General features: G+C 39.5%; 1 protein-coding gene across 1 annotated transcript; it reads left to right on the forward strand.

Moving 5' to 3' along the window:
- Window positions 1-602: 602 nt before the first annotated feature.
- trip10b (thyroid hormone receptor interactor 10b) lies at window positions 603-19,027 on the forward strand. Its single transcript, XM_028604013.1, has 14 exons — window positions 603-910; window positions 5,612-5,727; window positions 5,867-5,920; window positions 7,844-7,991; window positions 8,120-8,182; window positions 8,602-8,706; window positions 8,954-9,082; window positions 9,294-9,440; window positions 11,091-11,252; window positions 14,329-14,438; window positions 14,817-14,949; window positions 15,473-15,540; window positions 16,554-16,660; window positions 16,746-19,027. Exons 1-14 carry the CDS (start codon window positions 887-889, stop codon window positions 16,889-16,891), a joined length of 1,512 nt encoding a protein of 503 aa, XP_028459814.1. The 5' UTR covers window positions 603-886; the 3' UTR covers window positions 16,892-19,027.
- Window positions 19,028-19,166: the final 139 nt, after the last annotated feature.

Genomic DNA, 19,166 nt, shown 5'->3' on the forward strand with positions numbered 1-19,166 from the left:
AAGTTGTCATATCAGACCTGAATTATTTAATCCCAATTAGCCTACTCCATGCTGAAATAATTAAGTTTGTGGTTCGACATCATTGTAAATCCCCCCTTGCCCTCGCTGAAATTGTAGGCTATACATTTACACCAAAATTAAACATTTTAATAGACTAATACAATCTTGACCTGCTGGTGGCGATTGATGAAAAATAAGATTTATCCTTAATGTCGAAATGCATGGCTATCAATCCGATATAGTTATTGAAACATATCAGCAGTAAAATGATTTAACAAGGCGTTGATTTATTCAGTCCAATATAATATTTTTAGGTCCAACTGGACCTAAACAAATAAAGGCTATATGGCCTATTTATTAAAACTGAAGTGTATTCGTGTCTTACTGCCGGACAAAGTGTGTTTATTTAAAGGTTCCGGCTTTCAGACGCATTTATGATGAAAATAATATCAAGCTGCTTCTTTAAGATAAAACAGAGACGCCGCTGGTAGCTAGGTTTTCCCACCGCTCCCCTCTCTCTCTCTCTCTCTCTCTCTCTCTCTCTCTCTCTCTCTCTCTCTCTCTCTCTCTCTCTCTCTCTCTCTCTCTCTCAGGGACCCAAACTTGTTTCAGGAAAAGCGCCTGAACATATTTTCTCTCTCGCTAGCTGAACGAGACAGGACGGCCGCGTCAGTGCCAAGGAGAAGGCGTAGACTTCCTCCAAACATTTCCTCCGCCATCTCCGCTCTCGAGACTCAACGTTTGGTGGAATCTTTGTCACGAGAGGAAAGAGGGTTTTATTATTTTTTTTTTACCTGCTATTTCTTTCACCAAAAACCACCTGGTTGTGCCTTTCCTTGAGAGGGATTCCAGCTTTTCCTCAAACATCTGAACTTGTTTTGCAGACATGGACTGGGGAACAGATCTTTGGGTAAGTTGACAGCTGACGCAAGAAGAGTCCTCTGGGATAAATCATTACAAAAGAAAATACCTTCAACGTCCCTTAAGAATGGGCTGTCCCGCTGTTGTTTTCGTCGACACAAAATATGTAGCCTACACGGGACTGTTGTTTTTCCACGGCAGACCCGGGTTAAGTAATCTTGAAACAGGAGTCTTGAAACAGGAGTCTACATATAAATCTGTAAATCCTGCAGCCAGAGGATTTCGCAACTCCTGCTGCCTGCATACCGTTTAATAAACAGAGGGGAAAGACGAGAGGTTTATTACTCTCTCTCTCTCTCTCTCTCCACCTTATCTACACACTGTAGGCTTAAGGTGTACACCACCACCTTTTCTCTCCTGCTGCATGCATGCCCGAACTTGAGCTTTGCTTTGTGACATCACCTCTCAGGAAGTGTTGAAGGCTCATTTTTGGGACTTGTGTCACTGCATCTGGTCAGTGTCTCTCTCAGCTGTGAATCAGCAGTGACAGTCATCAGGTCAGACAGCCTCCTCATCATCACTCACACCATCCGTGGCCTCGGGATCACAGTAAAGGGAAGGGAAGGGACTGGAGTGGCCGCTGATCTAGGGATGCAAGTTACAAAGTTATTTGGATTAGTTTAGATTTAGATAGACTTTATTGATCCCAAATTCCAGTGCTACAGCAGCAAATATAAGACACACAGCACGCATACAGACTATACAAGAAATAACTAGGATAGAATTTGCCTTCTTGATTAGTTTCCTGATTCAATTCAATCAATCATTTGGTCTATAAAACAGTCAGACATGAGAAACACATTACAAAATTAGACAAGATAGTGTCTTCAAATCGCTTGTTGTGTCCGACCAGCAGTCCAGGACCCAAAGACGTCCTGTTTATACGATACACAGAAAGGCAGGAAATCCTCACATTACATAAGAAGCTGTAACTAGAGAATGTTTGGTATTTTTGCTTCATAACCGGTTGATCAATTGTTCCTGAATCCGAATCATCTCCGCTCTACACTGATCACAGACAGACAGATGTGGAAGAGGACCTCAAGAAAATGCATGTTATGTACAGAACGGGTTTTGGCTCAAACATCCTGACTGTTTGTGATGGTTGGTTCAATGGCTGGCGGTTAAGAGCAACCACGACTAATTTAATTCAAACTGTGATTGTGTTCAGAGTCTCATTACATGCCTCTGAGATTATTCCACAGTTAAACACAGACTGGGTGAGGCTCTGTTTGTTGAGTTGAAGTTCAAAATAGTCCAGCTGCTGCTGCTTGTGTTTTGTTTGCTGGGTTTTGATAAACTTCATGTGGGTAAACCAAAACATATCATAACTGGAGCTGAAACTATTGGCCAACTAATCAATTAAGTCAGTTGCCAGAAGATTCTATGTTTATTTACTATATATATTATATATTGGAATTCTAAAGTTTTGACCAATTTGTTGCTGCGTTTAAAAGGTTTACCCTTGAAAATCACTTACACACAGTGAGGCATACAGTTTATTAATTAAACACTAGTATCGGATTAGTATACTAATGGATATCGGCACCATCAGGACTGAAAAAGTCTAATCAGCTGTGGCCGGGTAAGCTCAGTTGGTAGAGCAGGCGCACATATATAGAGGTTTACTCCTCGACGCAGCGGCCGCGGGTTCGACTCCGACCTGCAGCCCTTTGCTGCATGTCATTCCCCCTCTCTCTAGATGGCATGTACACACATATAGAGTACAAGTATATATAAAGTACAAATAAAACTCATTTTTGGAAGGTATGATGTAGAATGTGATGCTGCAGTCACTTCCTGTTTGCATAGTACAAGTATATATAAAGTACATATAAAACTCACTTTTGGAAGTTATGGTATAGGATGTGATGCTGCAGTCACTTCCTGTTTGCATAGTTTATTGCTTTCGATAGGACAGGGCTACAAGTGTCTCCTAGCAACTGACTTACACATTACTGAAGTCTTTACTTGTTAACACAATTGAGTTTTGATGGTGCAACCTAATTCAGTAAATTACTAGTTTGAAAGAGTAGTAAATAAGAGCTTTGCATAAACTTTGGTGCAACCAGTTAGGTAGCTTAGATTATAATTGAGGTGAGCTTGATTCTGACCTCAGATCAGTCTGGATCAGGAAACAACTTAATGCTGTGTGTCGTCACAATGAGGGGTGGGACTAGTCCGACTGGTTCCAGGGTTTGTAGAGACCCCTGGGACTGTCATTCACAGGGCGGCGGTTCCAACTGAGCTAATGATTATCTCATGCCTAAAGCCTCTCTGCCTCACTATCAGTATTTCCTCCTCTCACACAAACATGCAGATGTTTTACAATAGAGTAATGGGGCGTAGTAACAGAAGTGGTAATTACATGCAGGAATACATCTCAAAGATTCTTCACAAGCTCTTCAATCTCTTCATCCCAGTTTGTCGTCTATCTGAGTCCCTAGGTTGCCCAAAACGTGTATTTCACTTCATCGTCCTCCTTATCTTTTCTAATCCTGTTCCTTCCTCCTTTCCTGCCCTTTCATATCCAGGACATTGCTAATTGCTCCATTTAGCATCCCTCTCCGCTGAGGACTCAATATCTGTGTTTCTGGCTCCATAAGACCCTGCAGCCTCTACACACACACACACACACACACACACATACACATTCAGTGAGCCCTTTACTATATGTCATGACACTGTGTAGATATAAGCCACTGGAGACAGAGAGAACAAATGTTACCTGTCTGACAGGTTTGTGTGTGTGTTTGTGTGTCTGTGTGTGTGATTGTGTTTTGAAGGCATGAGTGTGTGTGTAAAGAGAGAGAGGAATGTTGAAAGGAGGGTTTGCTCTTAATACCTACTACACTGTTGTATTTTTTTGTGTAAGAGAAAATTGAAAGAAGGGAGGATACTGTGTGTGTGTGTGCGTGTGTGTTTGCGTGTGTGTGTGTGTGTGTGTGTGTGTGTGTGTGTGTGTGTTTTGTGTGTCTGTGTGTCTGGTTATTCTTAGAATTCCTGTTTCCATTTGTGTGAGATCCACAGCCTGATGAAATGATGTTGTGGTTGAAATGCTTAGTCGATCGACCATTAAAATAGATTCACTGTTTTAATAATATTATAATATAATAATTAATTGTTTACTAATGGCAAAAACCCACCGGCTCCACCAATGTGTATATTATCTAGTTTTCTTACTCGTCTGTGACAGTTAACTGAAAATCTTTGAGTTTTGGATTGTTGGTCGGACAAATAAAAGACATTTCACACATCACCTTGGGCTCAGGGGACTTAAAAAATCGTTATTTGCAGCCATAAATCCAATTCAGGACTGTTCTCAGTATCTGAAGATGTCAGACAGTGCATTAATAATGCAATTATACATTAATCGTTTACGTCACTGCATTTCAAGCAAAAATGTCAAATAGTAGCTAATTTTAGCTTCTCAGGATTTGCTACTGATGTCCGCTGAACTTTGTAGAGTTTTTGACTGATTGTCAAGTAAAACAAGCAATTTAATGACATCAGCTTGGGCTTTAGAATAGAGGGATAAGTGATACGTAACTTTTCTGACATTTTATATAATAATGTAAATAATCAGCAGATTAATTGATAATTAAAATAATTATGAGTTTCAACCCTATAGCATGTCTCAGTGCCACGGGTTTATTTGGCCAAAGTTGCCATCTTTATCTCAACAGTTTGCTACTTTACTTCCTCTTATTCTCTGTCTCTCACTAAGTAGTAAACATCATAGAGTGGAATAAATCTGGAATGGTGGAAGCAGCTATGCATCTATATTGACAGTTAACAATTGAAAGTAGTGTGACTGATTGACCTGACACAAAACCAGAAATTTCAAGAAAATAATGAATAGTAAAACAATGAAGGAATTGTGGCCCTTTTTGTATACTGTAGTCCTCCAGTTTAAGGAACCAAAATTTATTGGACGAATTAAAAATAAACTTTCCTGGCAGTGCCTGTCTGAAGTAAGGCTGCAGCTAAAGAAAATTTAATAGTTATTAATCTGCAGATTGTTGTTTTGGTTAATCATTTGGTCAATAAAATATCAGAAATTATAGTAAAGAAATTCCCCATCAAAATATCCTGCAAACCCAAGGTGATGTCTTCCAACAGTCCAAAAGGACAAAGGAAAGCAACACTCACATTTGAGAAGCTACAGAACTAGACAATGTTTGAACAATAAGTTACTCAAAACATTTTCTATCAATCAGCTAATTGATTATTCAACAAAGTTGTAGTCTCACTGACATTAACAGACGCTTATTATGTTCCCAGTCAGAACTCTATTGCAACCAGCTTCACTTCTTGTTTCGGGGATTTTTGCTTTCAGTCTAGCTAAGACTAAGGCCATGTGACTGACTTGGCCAGACCAGAACGTTTCACTGTTTGACCTTTTTAAAAGAAAAAAAACTCCTCCTATGCATTGTGCACACGTTTTGGGGTAAATACCTGTTGTATTGTCTAACATTTTGTATATGCATGAAAATGGCTGCAAGTCCTACACTGATGTAACCACCCTCAGCTTTAACTTTATTCAGAGCCAAAACAATAAAAAATGTGTCACTTTCCAAAAACCTTTTAGACTGCACTGTGTCAGCTTTGTTTCTCAACAGATGCCTCCAGTGTTTGTGTGCATACATGTATGATGAAAATGTGTTACTCTGTGCTCTTCCTTTCTTAGGACCAGTACGATCACATCGAAAAGCATACGCAGTGTGGTCACGACCTCGTGGATCGTTACATTAAGTTTGTGAGGGAACGGACAGAAATAGAGCAGAACTATGCCAAACAACTCAGGTGTGCCTTTTGGTTTTGATGATCATATTTCTGAATGTGTATTCATATTTACATATTTGTTAACTTAAATGTATTTGTGCATTTATGCATGTGTGTGTGTAATAGAGGTTCACGCTGCTTCTTTTACACTGTCTAACAGGAGTCTATCAAGGAAATATGCCAAACGAGGGAGCAAGGAAGAGCAAGACTGCAAGTGAGGAAACGATAAAATGTCCAGTTTCCTGTCCTTATTTTGCATGTATAAAAATTACAATTAATTGTTCGCTAAACAACCTTAGTTATTCTTGTACCACACAGTAGAAATTGTAACTTTGGCGGATTTACCACTCAAAATACGGCACGCAGTACATTTAAAAACTATAGATCTTTGATTTCACACAGAAGTAAAAAAAAAAAACAAGCTTCTCATTTCTAGTTGACAACTGTGGATTTGTCGGCTGAAATGATAAGTGTAGCTAGCTAGCGTAAGGGAATGGTAACCATAGACTGAATACCGTCTATGATGGTAACGCTACCATTACTCATTGTATGTGAATTGTTTGAAAACTCCAGATGACTTTTGGACGTTTTGTGCTGACTCGTTTAAAATGAAAATCCTGTAAAGTGTCTTGGATATGCACATGATGGCTACATGATATAATACCAAAAGACCGATGCTAAAGCTACATGTCTCAGGCTGATAGAAAACATATGGAAATACTAGTTTATTCTAATATTAAAGTGCAGTATTGTAAGTAAAAATGTAATTTATTTGTTCCAACATGGTTTGGATGCTTAGACCGAAAACACACCAAACAGCTGCAATAATTTCCTTTTTTTTCTTTGGCTGAGTGTTTCAGGCGGGAAGAAATTCTTTGTAATATGGGTCAACATGTCACAGGAATCACAGGACACTGTTTACTGATTGTCTGCGGGTGTTATCTGACGGCACTTCAGCGCAAAAAGTTAAACTATCCCTAACTTTCAGTTTCACTTTGCTGCAGAATCAAATGGCCGCAGCTCTAAGAGGCCGATGCAGTCTTCTAGACATTGCATGGCAGCTCGCCGCAGGCCGCACTTCACCACTGCTTGGTGTGTTTTTGGCGGTACTGTGGGAAAACAATCTTAGACAAGCAACACAGTGGTTCAATTTATGCTTTAACGTAGAGCTGGGCAATACATCGATATCATATTGATATCGAGATATGAGAGTAGTCATCGTCTTAGATTTTGGATATGGTAATATCGTGACATGGCATAAGTGGTGTCTTTTCCTGGTTTTAAAGGCTGCATTATAGTAAAGTTATGTTATTTTCTGAACTTACCAGACTGTTCTAGCTGTTCTATTATTTGCCTTTAGGCCTACCCACTTAGTCATTAGATCCACATTACTGATGAGTATTTATCTAAAATCTCTTTGTGTAAATATTTTGTGAAAGCACCGATAGTCAACACTACAATATCGTTGCGGTATCGATATCAAAATATTTGGTCAAAAATATCGTGATATTTGATTTTCTCCATATCGCCCAGCCCTACTTTAACGTTCTTATTTTCAAAGAGTATGTGTTAGGCTAATTATAAAAGAGAAAAAATATGAGAAGAGGAATAACCGATGAGTTTAGAAAATTAAAAGTTTCTACGGTTTAAATTTCCCCAAACCAAAGAAAGGGCAGGACAGAGCCGCCACGGTTAAACTGAACCCTGATATAGTAGCCTCTTGGCTCCCACAGGATGCATGTTCCACCCCTGGAAATAATGTTTCTGAAAGAAAACCTGTTGCCCAACTGAATAAAGTAGTTATCTTGAAAAAAATGCCAGGTTTCTACTGTAGTTAGTAAATTAGTTAGCAGAACATGCTAATGTTTGTAACTACCGCAGATGAACAGTTTAATCCATCCCATTCACTTTTGCTCATGTGTTTTAAACCTACCATCATACTTATTAAAGCACCATGCTCAATGCTTCGGCCTGTGGAGAAATCCAAAGCTTGACAGGATGGTCGTGCAGGCCTTAGTTACAGTCGCTAAGCCATTAGTGGACAATTTCTGTTCAGGGGAGGGTTTAGCGATTGCTCAGTTAAATGTTGGTCTCTCCAGCTGTTATGATTTTCCAAATTGTCTCCCTGCTGCTGCAGATTCAGCAATCACGCATCACTTCAGGAGATCCTGAACGAGCTGAACGATTACGCCGGCCAACGGGAGCTCATAGCTGAAAACATGATGACCGGCATCTGTGTGGAACTCACCAAGTACCTTCAAGATCTAAAACTGGAACGCAAAACAGTAAGAGAGAGAGGGGGAAGTCACATGGGGGAGGAAGGGAGCGAACAGGGAAGTTTGGCAAATTGCAGATTGACGTGGTACACTGTCTTAACCTGCAACACAGTAACTGAAACCTCTTTCTACTGCAGCACCTGTCTGATGCCAAGAAGGCCCAGCAGAATTTAGAGCTCAGCTTAAAAAACCTAGAAAGTGTAAGTCACGTATTGTTGTTCCATCACATTATTGTTATTTAAAGGATTTGTTCACCTAAATTAGGAAAGAAAATTCTCACTTGCCTCTTGTGGTGTCTCGACATGCAGATTGTTTTTGTGGCTTTATTTTACAGGTCCGACTTTTCCTATAACTTCCCAACAATATCTTGAAAGTTTCCTAGATAGAACTGTTTAATTAGGTACTTATTATTATTATTATTATTATTATTATTATTATTATTATTATTATTATTATTATTATTAATATAGGGGAAATTCAACCAAAGTTCTAAGACCTTTATTTTTAGTTAGCTTAGCTAATTATGTTGAGTTTATATCAGTTTATTCAATGAAAGGTGCCTCTGAGTACCTTTTTTGTTGTGCTTTACTTATACAATGTATTATCATTATGTCTGCAGAGTAAGAAGCGCTTTGCCAAGGAGTGGGCGGAGGCTGAAAAAGCCACACAACAAGCAGATAAAATAGAGAACGACCTTAATGCCACCAGGCTTGATGTAGATAAAGTATGACCCACACACACACACTTGCATCAATAACTGAGTGCAGATTTTTTTTCACCTTTGGTTTTTGTGATATTTTTAGTCAAAGAAAAATCTCTCCTTGTGTCTCCTCCCTCCACTTCCTCCCTGCATCTGTTCCCACATTTCTCCCACTTTGCATTTTGTTTTGCATAATTTCTTCCTTTTCCTGCATGCTTTCATGTTCCCCTCCCTTTCACTTCTGTGGTTCCACTTATCTTTTACTCTGAAGGCCAAGCAACATGCCCATGCCCGGACACACGCAGCGGAGGAGTGCAGGAACGACTATGCCGCACAGCTCCAGAAATACAACAAGGAACAAAACTTCTTCTACTACTCAGAGATACCGCAGATCTTCAACGTGAGACTAAGACACACATTCACAATGCAGTACAACTGAGCAGAGCTTACACACCTGCTTAAGTGATGTTATAGATCCCAAACACACCCTTTCAAAATGTAATCCTTCTCCAGTGTTTTCATATTCATTTGAATATACAATTCATAAACACAGACAATGTGAATATGATATGAAATTTAAGGAGGCAGGTGTATGTCTATGTGTTGAACAGAAAATGCAGGACATGGATGAGCGGAGGATTCGGCGGCTGGCGGAGGGATACTGCCAGTTTGCAGACATCGAGAAAAAGGTGCTGCCCATCATCACCAAGTGTTTAGACGGAATTTCTACGGCAGGGAAGAAAATTAATGAGAAACAGGTAAACGTTTGATGTTTGTTAGACTACAGTCTATATGCTTGACGTTCCACTTCCGGGATTGCTCCGGTGCCGCAGGAAATTCCGCCAGATGCATGTATCTTCCATTTCATTACGCTTTCTTTGTGTTGGAATCTAAAATTCGGTGGATTCATGAGGACTATTGTTGACTGCTCCTCAGATCTCTGCAGGGTAAATTGAGACAGCTAGCCAGGCTATCTGTCCAATCTGAGTTTTCTCTCGCACAACTTTTTTGCACAGGGACCGTGCAGAGCTTAGCTGAAGAAGATTGTGATTGGTTTAAAGAAATGCCAACAAACCAGAGCACGTTTTTCTCCCATCCCGCAATGCTATGTGGAGTAGCCAGACCCTCCTCCACTTCGCAGCATGTGGATGGACTGGCAAAGCGAGACTAGTTAGACTATACATGTGTCTGTGTATGTTGTGTTCGTACGGCCATTTTTATGTATTGTCTATCGCCCACATGAAAAATAAGGGGAATGTTAATTGGCTGTGTCTGTCTATCCAGTGTCCTATCAAAGACACCTCTGATCTCATTGTCGTGAAACTTGGAGGGATGTTGTTCCGTGTTCTGGTGTTTAAATTTCCTTATTTGCATTCCATGCTGAGAGTTGGATGAGAAGATTGATATCACTGTCACATCTGCTGGTTAAATATGAAGCTACAAGCAGCAGCCAGTTAGCTTAGCACAATGACTGGAAGCAGAGGGAAAACCACTAGCCTGACTCTGTCCAAAGGTAACAACCACGCCTCTAAAGGCCCTGACACACCAACCCGATAATCGTCCATCAGACAGTCAGGCGAGGTCGGTGACTCGAGTCTGTTTGGTGTGTTCCGGGCCGTCGTCCGTCGGAGGGGCCGCCGGCCTTCATTTTGGCCGACCTGACTTGCTGCCGTCGGGTTGGTGTGTCAGGGCCTTTAAGCTCCCTAATTAATGGTAAAAGCTGTGGTACTGTAGGCAGTATATTGTTGGCGTCGTTGGGCAAAAACTCCATAATAATCTTTCATCATATCGTAATTCAACTGGCCTGGAAAATCTCCTTTTGGCTGTGTTTTCAGGCTCTAAAATATCTAACCTCTGATGGGAGACTTTAGCCCATTACAGGTCATTTCAGAGAAAGAGAGAATTCTTATTGGCTGTTGTGCGCATGCCAGACAGACAGAGGAGAGGAGAGGGAAAGCTGCGGAAATTCAGGCTTTTTTTTGTTTTGCTCGCTACCTACTGCAGCTTTAATAAGTGTTGTCGTCACTCTGAGGCAACCAGCGGAGACTCCAGGAAGTCACTGCGAAAAAAAGTCCCACACATAACCCCTGATATTGTATCTTTGGTCAGAGCCAGGCTAGCTGTTTTCACCTGTTTCTAGTCTTTATGCTAAGCTAATCATCTGCTGGTTGCAGCTTAATGTTTTTTTGCCATACATCTTTATTAGTATTAATCTTCTAATCTAACTGTTGACAAGATAAGCTTGTAATGGATTTGTTTCCCTGCTATTCCATATATATAATTTAAGTTTGTGTTTGAGCTATAAAATGTCTTGCTCAGTAAACTTTGTTAGTGATTGTGTGTTATATCAGCTAATATGGTTACCAACCTCAAAAATCCAGTATCCGTGTCTATTTGTCTGCCTGCAGGACTCGATACTGTTCATAGAGCAGCACAAGTCTGGTTTTGAGCGACCTGCAGATGTTGAGTTTGAAGACTACATCCAAGGAATCAAACCAGCAACCTCTGACTCCAGTCTCAACCCACCTAAAGCTCGTGCCAAGCTCTGGCCTTTCAGCAAGAAGACCAAGGTGAATTTGCTCTCTGTTCACATGAGATTTGCCTGCTTTGAGTTTGCATAAAAAGTGCAGCATCTCAAGGAGAAGATACTGACTGCCTTTGCCCTCTCTGCTCAGCCTGCTTCTGCATTTGGCAACCTAAAAACACCTTTTAGTTGATCTCTTTGCTCATAATATCCAAAACAAATTCTTTTTTATATGCATGTTATGTTGCTTTATATTTTCTCATCTAAAGGTAATAGGTAAGTGTTGAAATTAAATGACTCCAGCAGGTTGTGATGGTTTTTAAAAGGATAAGGCTAGTGTTTATGTTTCTTAATGTCAAAAAATCCCACGAAAAGACCAAAATCAACAAAGTGTTAGTCCAGCTCTAAATACCTTCAGACATTTAACCTTTAGCATAAAGTTAATCTTTAAAAAAACGGCTTCCAAATACATAGTTAAATCTAAAAAAAGGCTCAGTCATTATAACAAAACAACTGGGCACTGTAGTTTTTAGCAAACATTACTCCAAAAGGTGTTACACTAATAATGCTTCTGTTGGGGACTATGTTCAGCCATTGTATATACACATTTGGGATGCAAGTTTTTTTTTGCAGTGACCATGTTATGCAAGAAAGAAATATGTCACCCAGTGCAAAGGTGTGTCTCACTGATGTGTTTGTAATAGTTTTCAGACAACAGTGGAGCTCTATGGCAGAGAAGAACACTACTGTAGATCAGGCTTTTTTAGTAGGATCAATTAATTGTTGGTTTTGACTTTTAATGGGATCTGTTGACATAATAAAAAATATAGATCACCAGACTTCTCCTTTTAATAACCAACATGTTTTCATTTAAATAATTATTACATCAACATTTCTCAATACACCAAGAAAAGGTGTCGTGTTACTAACTGTGAATAAACCTGTAGTTTTGGTTTGACGACTTGTTGCAGACACATTTTAAGACAGCTTTGAACTTAATAATCAACCAAATCCATACAATCTTATCCTGCTCTTGTTGACCATTGTTGAAGTGCAAATTGACACTCCCATGTTCTCATAACAATGCATTAACACACACACACACACCCCCACACACCCCCATAAGAAGGAAACTCAACACACATTCCACTCATGTCTTACCGCACCACCCTGTTGCCTTCAGGAGCCAATTCTAATTCCAGTCTGCCGCACAGACTTGCCCCAAAAACACAGCTCTTTGTCCATTTTATTACTAAAACCTCTGCATCTGTTTTACTCTCCTTTCTTCTTCTCTTCTTTTCCCGTCTTTACCAGTGTAATTTTCTTCCTCCTTTGCTCCTCTTCCTCTGCTCCGTTGTCCACCCCCCCACCTCCCCCTCCTCAGTTTACCCCTCCATCTTTCTCTCCCCCATCCCCTTTCCCACCGGGCAGCGTCCCCCTCTCCCTCCCCCTCTCCAAGCTGCGGCACTCCCCTCTCTCTCTCTGCCTTAGAGAGTTTAATCGCTCTATCAAACCCGGGATTTCCACCATAAAGATATTACACAAACCGCACTTGGTGAGTGACGACATCTGCTCGGGTCCTCTCTGTAAATATCTCCCCCCCCCCCTCATGTACTTTGATGCTACTCATCTAAATAAGCTGTTATACCTGGACACTCGTACAGGTACCATGCTTGTTAGTAAAAGTGTTTTTCCCATGTGGTGTGTTTGTTGTACACCTATCTCATTCGGTGTCCTTGTCTCTCTGCCTAGATATCGCACACTGAAAAAGGCATGTTAACGCTTATTATCATTACATAGAGAGTAGACTTAAAAGGTGTTAAAATGACAGTATTCTGGTGCTGAATTCTTTTCGAGGGGAACTAATATTTAAGAAGTAACTTCACACTGGATCATGCTGCACTGAACTCTGTGTGGAAAAAGCTATAAAGGCATGGTCAAAACAGAAAATGGCGCACTTAAATGAATCCACTCGTTTTTGAGAAAGTTGAAATTCATCCACGCGTCTTTGAGTAGATAGAGGCTACCTACTCGCATTGCAGGGCTAGTCGGAAAAGGCAAAGGTTACCAACACATGTTGAACTTCTTCAACAAATCTTTGTAGCATATACCAGTTCCCTCAAATTAAAAAAAACACTTTTCTTACCTGCCTCCAGTAGTATCTAGCCATGCAAATCGTTTTGGTTTTTAGATATACTGTATGTCTCTGAAATTGCATTTAAAAAATTCAACAGCAACATTTCCTTTCAGAAATAGTGTCACTGCTACTTAGGATAATCCAAACTAACACGCTGTGAACTGTTTTATTAGTCCGTCTCGATAAGAAATAGTCCCAATTTATTGCCGATTTGTTATTCTGGGGATGTCATCTGTAATCTCATATCATTATTTAACTTGTCTCTGTGGAGAGGAAAAAAACTAGGCCTTATCTTTAGACTCAAGACTTTGAGAAAATGAAGTGATTTTATCACATAACAACTTGTTTACCTGCCTCAGTCATTACTCTCATTGTACTCATTATCGTTTTTCCTTGATAACACTTGCAAATTTTCATTATCTTTGATACATTAAATATAAATATTGCAGTTACCTAAATGCACATTGGTATGGCATCACAATAGAAAGAAGCTTGCTAGTTGTGCATACATTGCACAGCTGAAACTCAGTGGTATTCTCAGGGGATACTGAACAGTTCTCCTCACTCTGTCTGTCTGTAATTATGTGTTTTCTCTGTTTTCCCATCATTACTTTCATACCTTGAACAGGGTTGGTTTTCTTTACACAGAATAATTAAGTGGCTCTCTCTCGTTAGGTTTCTCTCTGTGTGTAGATGTGTTAATATCAGCGGCAAAGAGAGATTAAAACAGGAAGGAGTGACATCTGGTGGTGATCATTGATAAGGTTGTCACATGATACAGAATTGTGTGTGTGTGTGTGTGTGTGTGTGTGTGTGTGTGTGTGTGTGTGTGTGTGTGTGTGTGTGTGTGTGTGTGTGTGTGTGTGTGTGTGTGTGTGTGTGTGTGTGTGTGTGTGTGTGTGTGTGTGTGTGTGTGTGTGTGTGTGTGTGTGTGTGTGTGTGTGTGTGTGTGTGTGTGTGTGTGTGTGTGTGTGTGTGCGCGCAGGCACATGCTGCAGAAGATTTCTCTCACCTTCCTCCAGAGCAGAGGAAGAAGAAGCTACAGGCGAAGATTGACGACATCACCAAAGAGCTGCAGAAGACACAGGACCAAAGGTGGTATTCCTCATTTGACCTCATTTTGCCTTAATTTGTCAACAAAAAACACAATCCTGGATATTTTTGGTCTGTTAGGAACCATTTTAACCATTTGTTTCATTGGTGGACACCCAATTAGTTAGTGGAAGAACTTGGATGGTCCACACAGAGCCCTGACCTCCAACACCTTTGGGATGAATTGTAACTGCAAGCCAGGCATCAGTGGCCGGCCTCACTAATGTCATATTAAATAATAGGACAGTTTTCCAACTTCCCAAAAACTTCTGCCCGTCCCTCCTGTTCTTATCAGCAGTGCTGCACAGGAGACCAGCTTCCTTTTAATGTGTGCTCGCATTTCCAAAATGATAACACTTTTCTTCCTCCGTCTGACCTCAGTGACGCACTGGAGAAGATGAAGGGTGTGTACGAGAAGAATCCACAGATGGGAGACCCCTCCAGCCTGGAGCCTCAGATCTCAGAAACTGCCCAGAACATTGGCCGCCTGAGGGGGGAGCTCGCCAAATATGAGGTTATTACTAGATGGTCCGATACCATTTTTTTCTTCCTGATACCGATTCTGATACCTGAACTTGTACCGATCAGATACCAGTGTATCATATATTTGATCATATTTTAACTGCTGTATACTACTATCCCTGTATGGATGTGATATGATTTCTATCATTGTTGTATGGCCTGGCTAAGGTTGAACTCTTTGTAAAACATGAACAAACACAAACAATGAATGACGTTTAACTATCTTTTATTTTCCAGTTTACGGAAAAAGAACATGAAATAAACTACTTTTAAAGTAGATTTTCTACAGGGCATGTGTTATCTGATCGGTGCATAAACTCCAGCACTTGCCGATATCAATACCAGCATTTTAGGCAGGATCGGAGGCTTTTCCGGTACTGGTATCGGAACATCTATAGTTATTACTTCTTTTTACAGTTACATACATACATACACATGTTGCTGATTAATTGTGCGTGGCAGATCAGATTACAGTATTTGTGCAAGCTTTAACATCTATTGCTGGTTCCTTGCAGACATGGCTGGCAGAAGCAGTGGGAAGAGAGGAGACTTCCAATGCCATCAACAACAATTCTCAATATTGGTAAGACCTGTATTTATAGGAGAAGTTTGACATTTTGGGAAATACACTCATTGACTTACCAACTTCTGAGAGGTAAATGAGGAGACTGACACCACTCTCATGTTTGTTCAGTAAATATGAAGTTACGGCCAGCAGCTGATTAGCTTAGTTTAGCATAAAGAGTGGAAGAAGGAATAATCTCTACGGATTGCTAGGCGAGGGTGACCGAGGGTAGTAGAGCTAGGAGAATTAGCATGTTTACTGCTGGCTGTTCAAGCTATTACATTGTCATTAATGGACCACACTGACTGTGGGTTAGACCAGTGGTTCTCAAACTTTTTTTCAATAATGTACCCCCTTTGAAATATTTCTTTTTAGCCAAGTACCTACTGACTAGCGCAAAACATTCTTTTTAAATGGAATCCATTACTAAATGCATTTATTATAATAGTATCATTATTTTAGAATTTTTTTTTATTAACATACACATATTTTTTCTCATACATACCTCTACGGGTACACGTACCCCCATATGAGAAACACCGGGTTAGACAATGTGTTTATTTGAAAAATATGACAATGGACACATTTCAGTAGGAACTGAAGATTTCTTGTCTTTTTACTACAATGGCATTGAGCCGTCTCCTATTTCTTTAGGCCTTGTGAATTCATATTGAATTGATGCTTATATATGGTTTTCAAAATATTAACTAGAAGTTGTTTCCATGATTGTTTATAATGGATAAAATGCAATAATTGGAGGTCATTCAGGTTGTTTGTTTTTTTTTTTTTACATTTTTTCTATTTTGACAAAACTAGAGGTGAAAGATTAAAGAAATGCAGCGTGTTGATTATTAAGCTTGAGATTGTTTCCACAATTTGCTGTATAAAGTTTTACAATTTAAGAAAGCGAATATAAGAATTGTCAAAAAACGTAGAACAATTTCTTTAAATGTGAATGTGTTTAGCATAATACAGTGAGTAAATGGCACGTCTTGATTTGTTTTTTAAATCTTGGATATGTATATTTCCAGTGTTGTAGCAGCTGAACAGCATCCGAACATCTACACAGAGTTCGAGGACGAGTTTGACGACGTAGAAACTCCTGTCGGCCAGTGCACGGCTCTGTACACCTTCGAAGGTACGTTGTAATATTCACGTTGTTCATGCGTATGTCTTATTCAAACCTTTTTATATGGGTCTTAATTGTGTGTGTTTGTGTGCAGGCAACAGTGAGGGCACCGTTTCCATTACGGAGGGAGAGATGTTGACTATAATGGAGGAGGATAAAGGAGATGGATGGATGAGAGTCCTTAGAGCCAGTGGAGAAGAGGGCTATATACCTTCATCCTATGTCAAACTTGCCCCATAACACACACACACACACACACACACACAGAGCTTGTGATGGGAAATAAGTAAAGAGCCAAAGGTTAAAACAAAGTCATCCACGATAACTGGAGCTGTTCTCTACATCTTTTATCTCAGCCAGTGACGTTTATAGTGAGATGAAAGCGAGTGATTAGAAAGCTCCTTATCAATGATTGCAATATCATACAGTCCCTGTCTCTGTGGCAGGAGAGGCTTTCTCTAAACGCAGACTATCTGATCTTTATAGATTTAAGCTTTTAAAAAACTTTTGAATGTATATCTGAACTTTTTTGTCACAGCGTTAAGTGACGACTTGTGTAACATATTCAGCATAATAGTAGCCTAAAAGCTGCATGTCTTTATATCCACTCACTTGACTTTCCCACTGTCATCTCTGATAACCTGCTGAACTTCTTCTTTTTGTAACACCAGCCCTCATCTAAAACTTCTTGCCTGATAGGATAATGTGATTTTTTTTTTCTTCTTGTCATAGTGATGTTATGTTTTTTTGACTTATAACTGGATGAAAACCACTGCTCTATAGGGAGTGCACACATTCCAATATCTCTCAATGGACTGTCATGGTAAAGGGTTCACATTTTTAAATCTTTGAGTAGATCTTACAACAATAGTGAGGTGCCCATATGAATATTGAAATAGGTTTTGCTTGCTGTGACCATTCCTCTTGTTCATACAGGCCCTGAAGAGATCCCTTCCTAATGTGCTTCTAATGTAAGTGATTGGGGGGGGGCACAGTCTGAGTTAGACTAATCAAGTGGGTATCTTCCAAATACAATTTTATACTAAAAAGAGTAACAATGGAAGACTGCCTCATATTGGCTTCAAATAAACATTGGAATTAACAACAAATACACACAAAAACAAGGGCTGTGGATTATCGTCCCTTATCACTTAAATTGGAGGCACTTTAGGAAAGCATGTTTTAACGCCCAGTATGAAGGAAGGAAGAATAGTTACAGCAAGCAAAAACTGCTTCAGTGTATATACTGTATGGGCATGTTTTGTTTCAAGAAGAAAAGAAGAAAAAAAAAGTGAAACTAATCTTTTACCTCCATGTGATATGTTACAGTGTGTCTACTAAAGGGAGACTTGCAAGGATACTTGCTTTGCAATGTTTTTGTAAATGTAAGACATGGTGGGTGAAAAAGCACAGTGGCAATAACGTTCAAAGTTAAAGACAGGATTAATTCCCGGCTTAAATACCAGGTAAACTGCCTGCGTTTATAGGTTGCTGCTTCCGAGATCATCACATAGCACTGACAACAACAAATTAACAATATGTGCAACTCAAAAGTGGATAACGAGCAATAATTAAGTCCTTGTCTTCATTTTTCAACTTTAACTTTGCACAGAAAGTTTTTTCTTTGACGGTTTATTATGTATACTTATATACTGGTTTTACATGGTTTAACCACCTGTTTTCATATTTTGAGCCTCCAGATTATCACTCTTATTGGCCTTCTCAAATTCTCTGAAACAATGGACATGTTAGAAAACGTGTCATTGTTCTGAATTGAAATCCAGATGACCAGTTCAACCAAATTTCAAATGAATTAATGACACCAGGGTCGATTTCTAAGGAAGAAAATAGGCACCTTTAAAATCTGATAGGAGTGTTTAAAGACGCACTCCAGACGTGTTTTATGACATGAAAATACTTTTGCTTTAAGCAATTTGTCTGATATGGTCAATTAACTCTAAAAATATTTAAATTACTTTTACTCCTATCTCTAATCTGTGAATATGAATATTTTTTCATTACAAACGTTGGACACAAGTTTCTTCCTACTTCACTGAAAAGTTCACTTTTTTAGTGACTGTGCATTTGAGGTTTCAAGTTTCCACATCACACTAATTGAACGTTCGTTTGAACACGCTTGGAACTTGCATTGAAGGCGAGTGCAGAGAAACTTTCCTCCTTCAGCAGAAAATCAAACTTCTAGTTTCAAACTGCACAATCATAACTCTTTAAAAATCTAATTCTCATTGAGCCACATACTGTTAACCTATCCTTTTTCTCTACCACTTTAAGGGGTATAATTGTATGATACGTTTTTAAAAAGAAAATGTATGTATTTACGTGTATTGTTTGAGTCATAAAGTGAAATCGTGAAAAGGGAAAACAAATGTCTTTTGTTTCTTTACAGTATCATTTATGAGAAATATTACATGCAAAAATAAACAAATACATCTCCAGTGTGGTCTCTTGCAGCAGCAAGTGATGTACAAAAGGAACTGACTCAGTTTTAATGTTT

The sequence above is a fragment of the Perca flavescens genome, chromosome 2, assembly GCF_004354835.1.
Source record: "Perca flavescens isolate YP-PL-M2 chromosome 2, PFLA_1.0, whole genome shotgun sequence".
NCBI classification, from domain to species: domain Eukaryota; kingdom Metazoa; phylum Chordata; class Actinopteri; order Perciformes; family Percidae; genus Perca; species Perca flavescens.

Excerpts from the sequence above, each read along its gene's own strand:
- trip10b (XM_028604013.1), top strand. The coding sequence starts at position 887 with ATGGACTGGGGAACAGATCTTTGG. Across the intron at positions 5,921-7,843 it reads AAGGAAGAGCAAGACTGCAA|ATTCAGCAATCACGCATCAC; the intron begins GTGAGGAAACGA and ends CTGCTGCTGCAG. Across the intron at positions 9,441-11,090 it reads AGAAAATTAATGAGAAACAG|GACTCGATACTGTTCATAGA; the intron begins GTAAACGTTTGA and ends GTCTGCCTGCAG.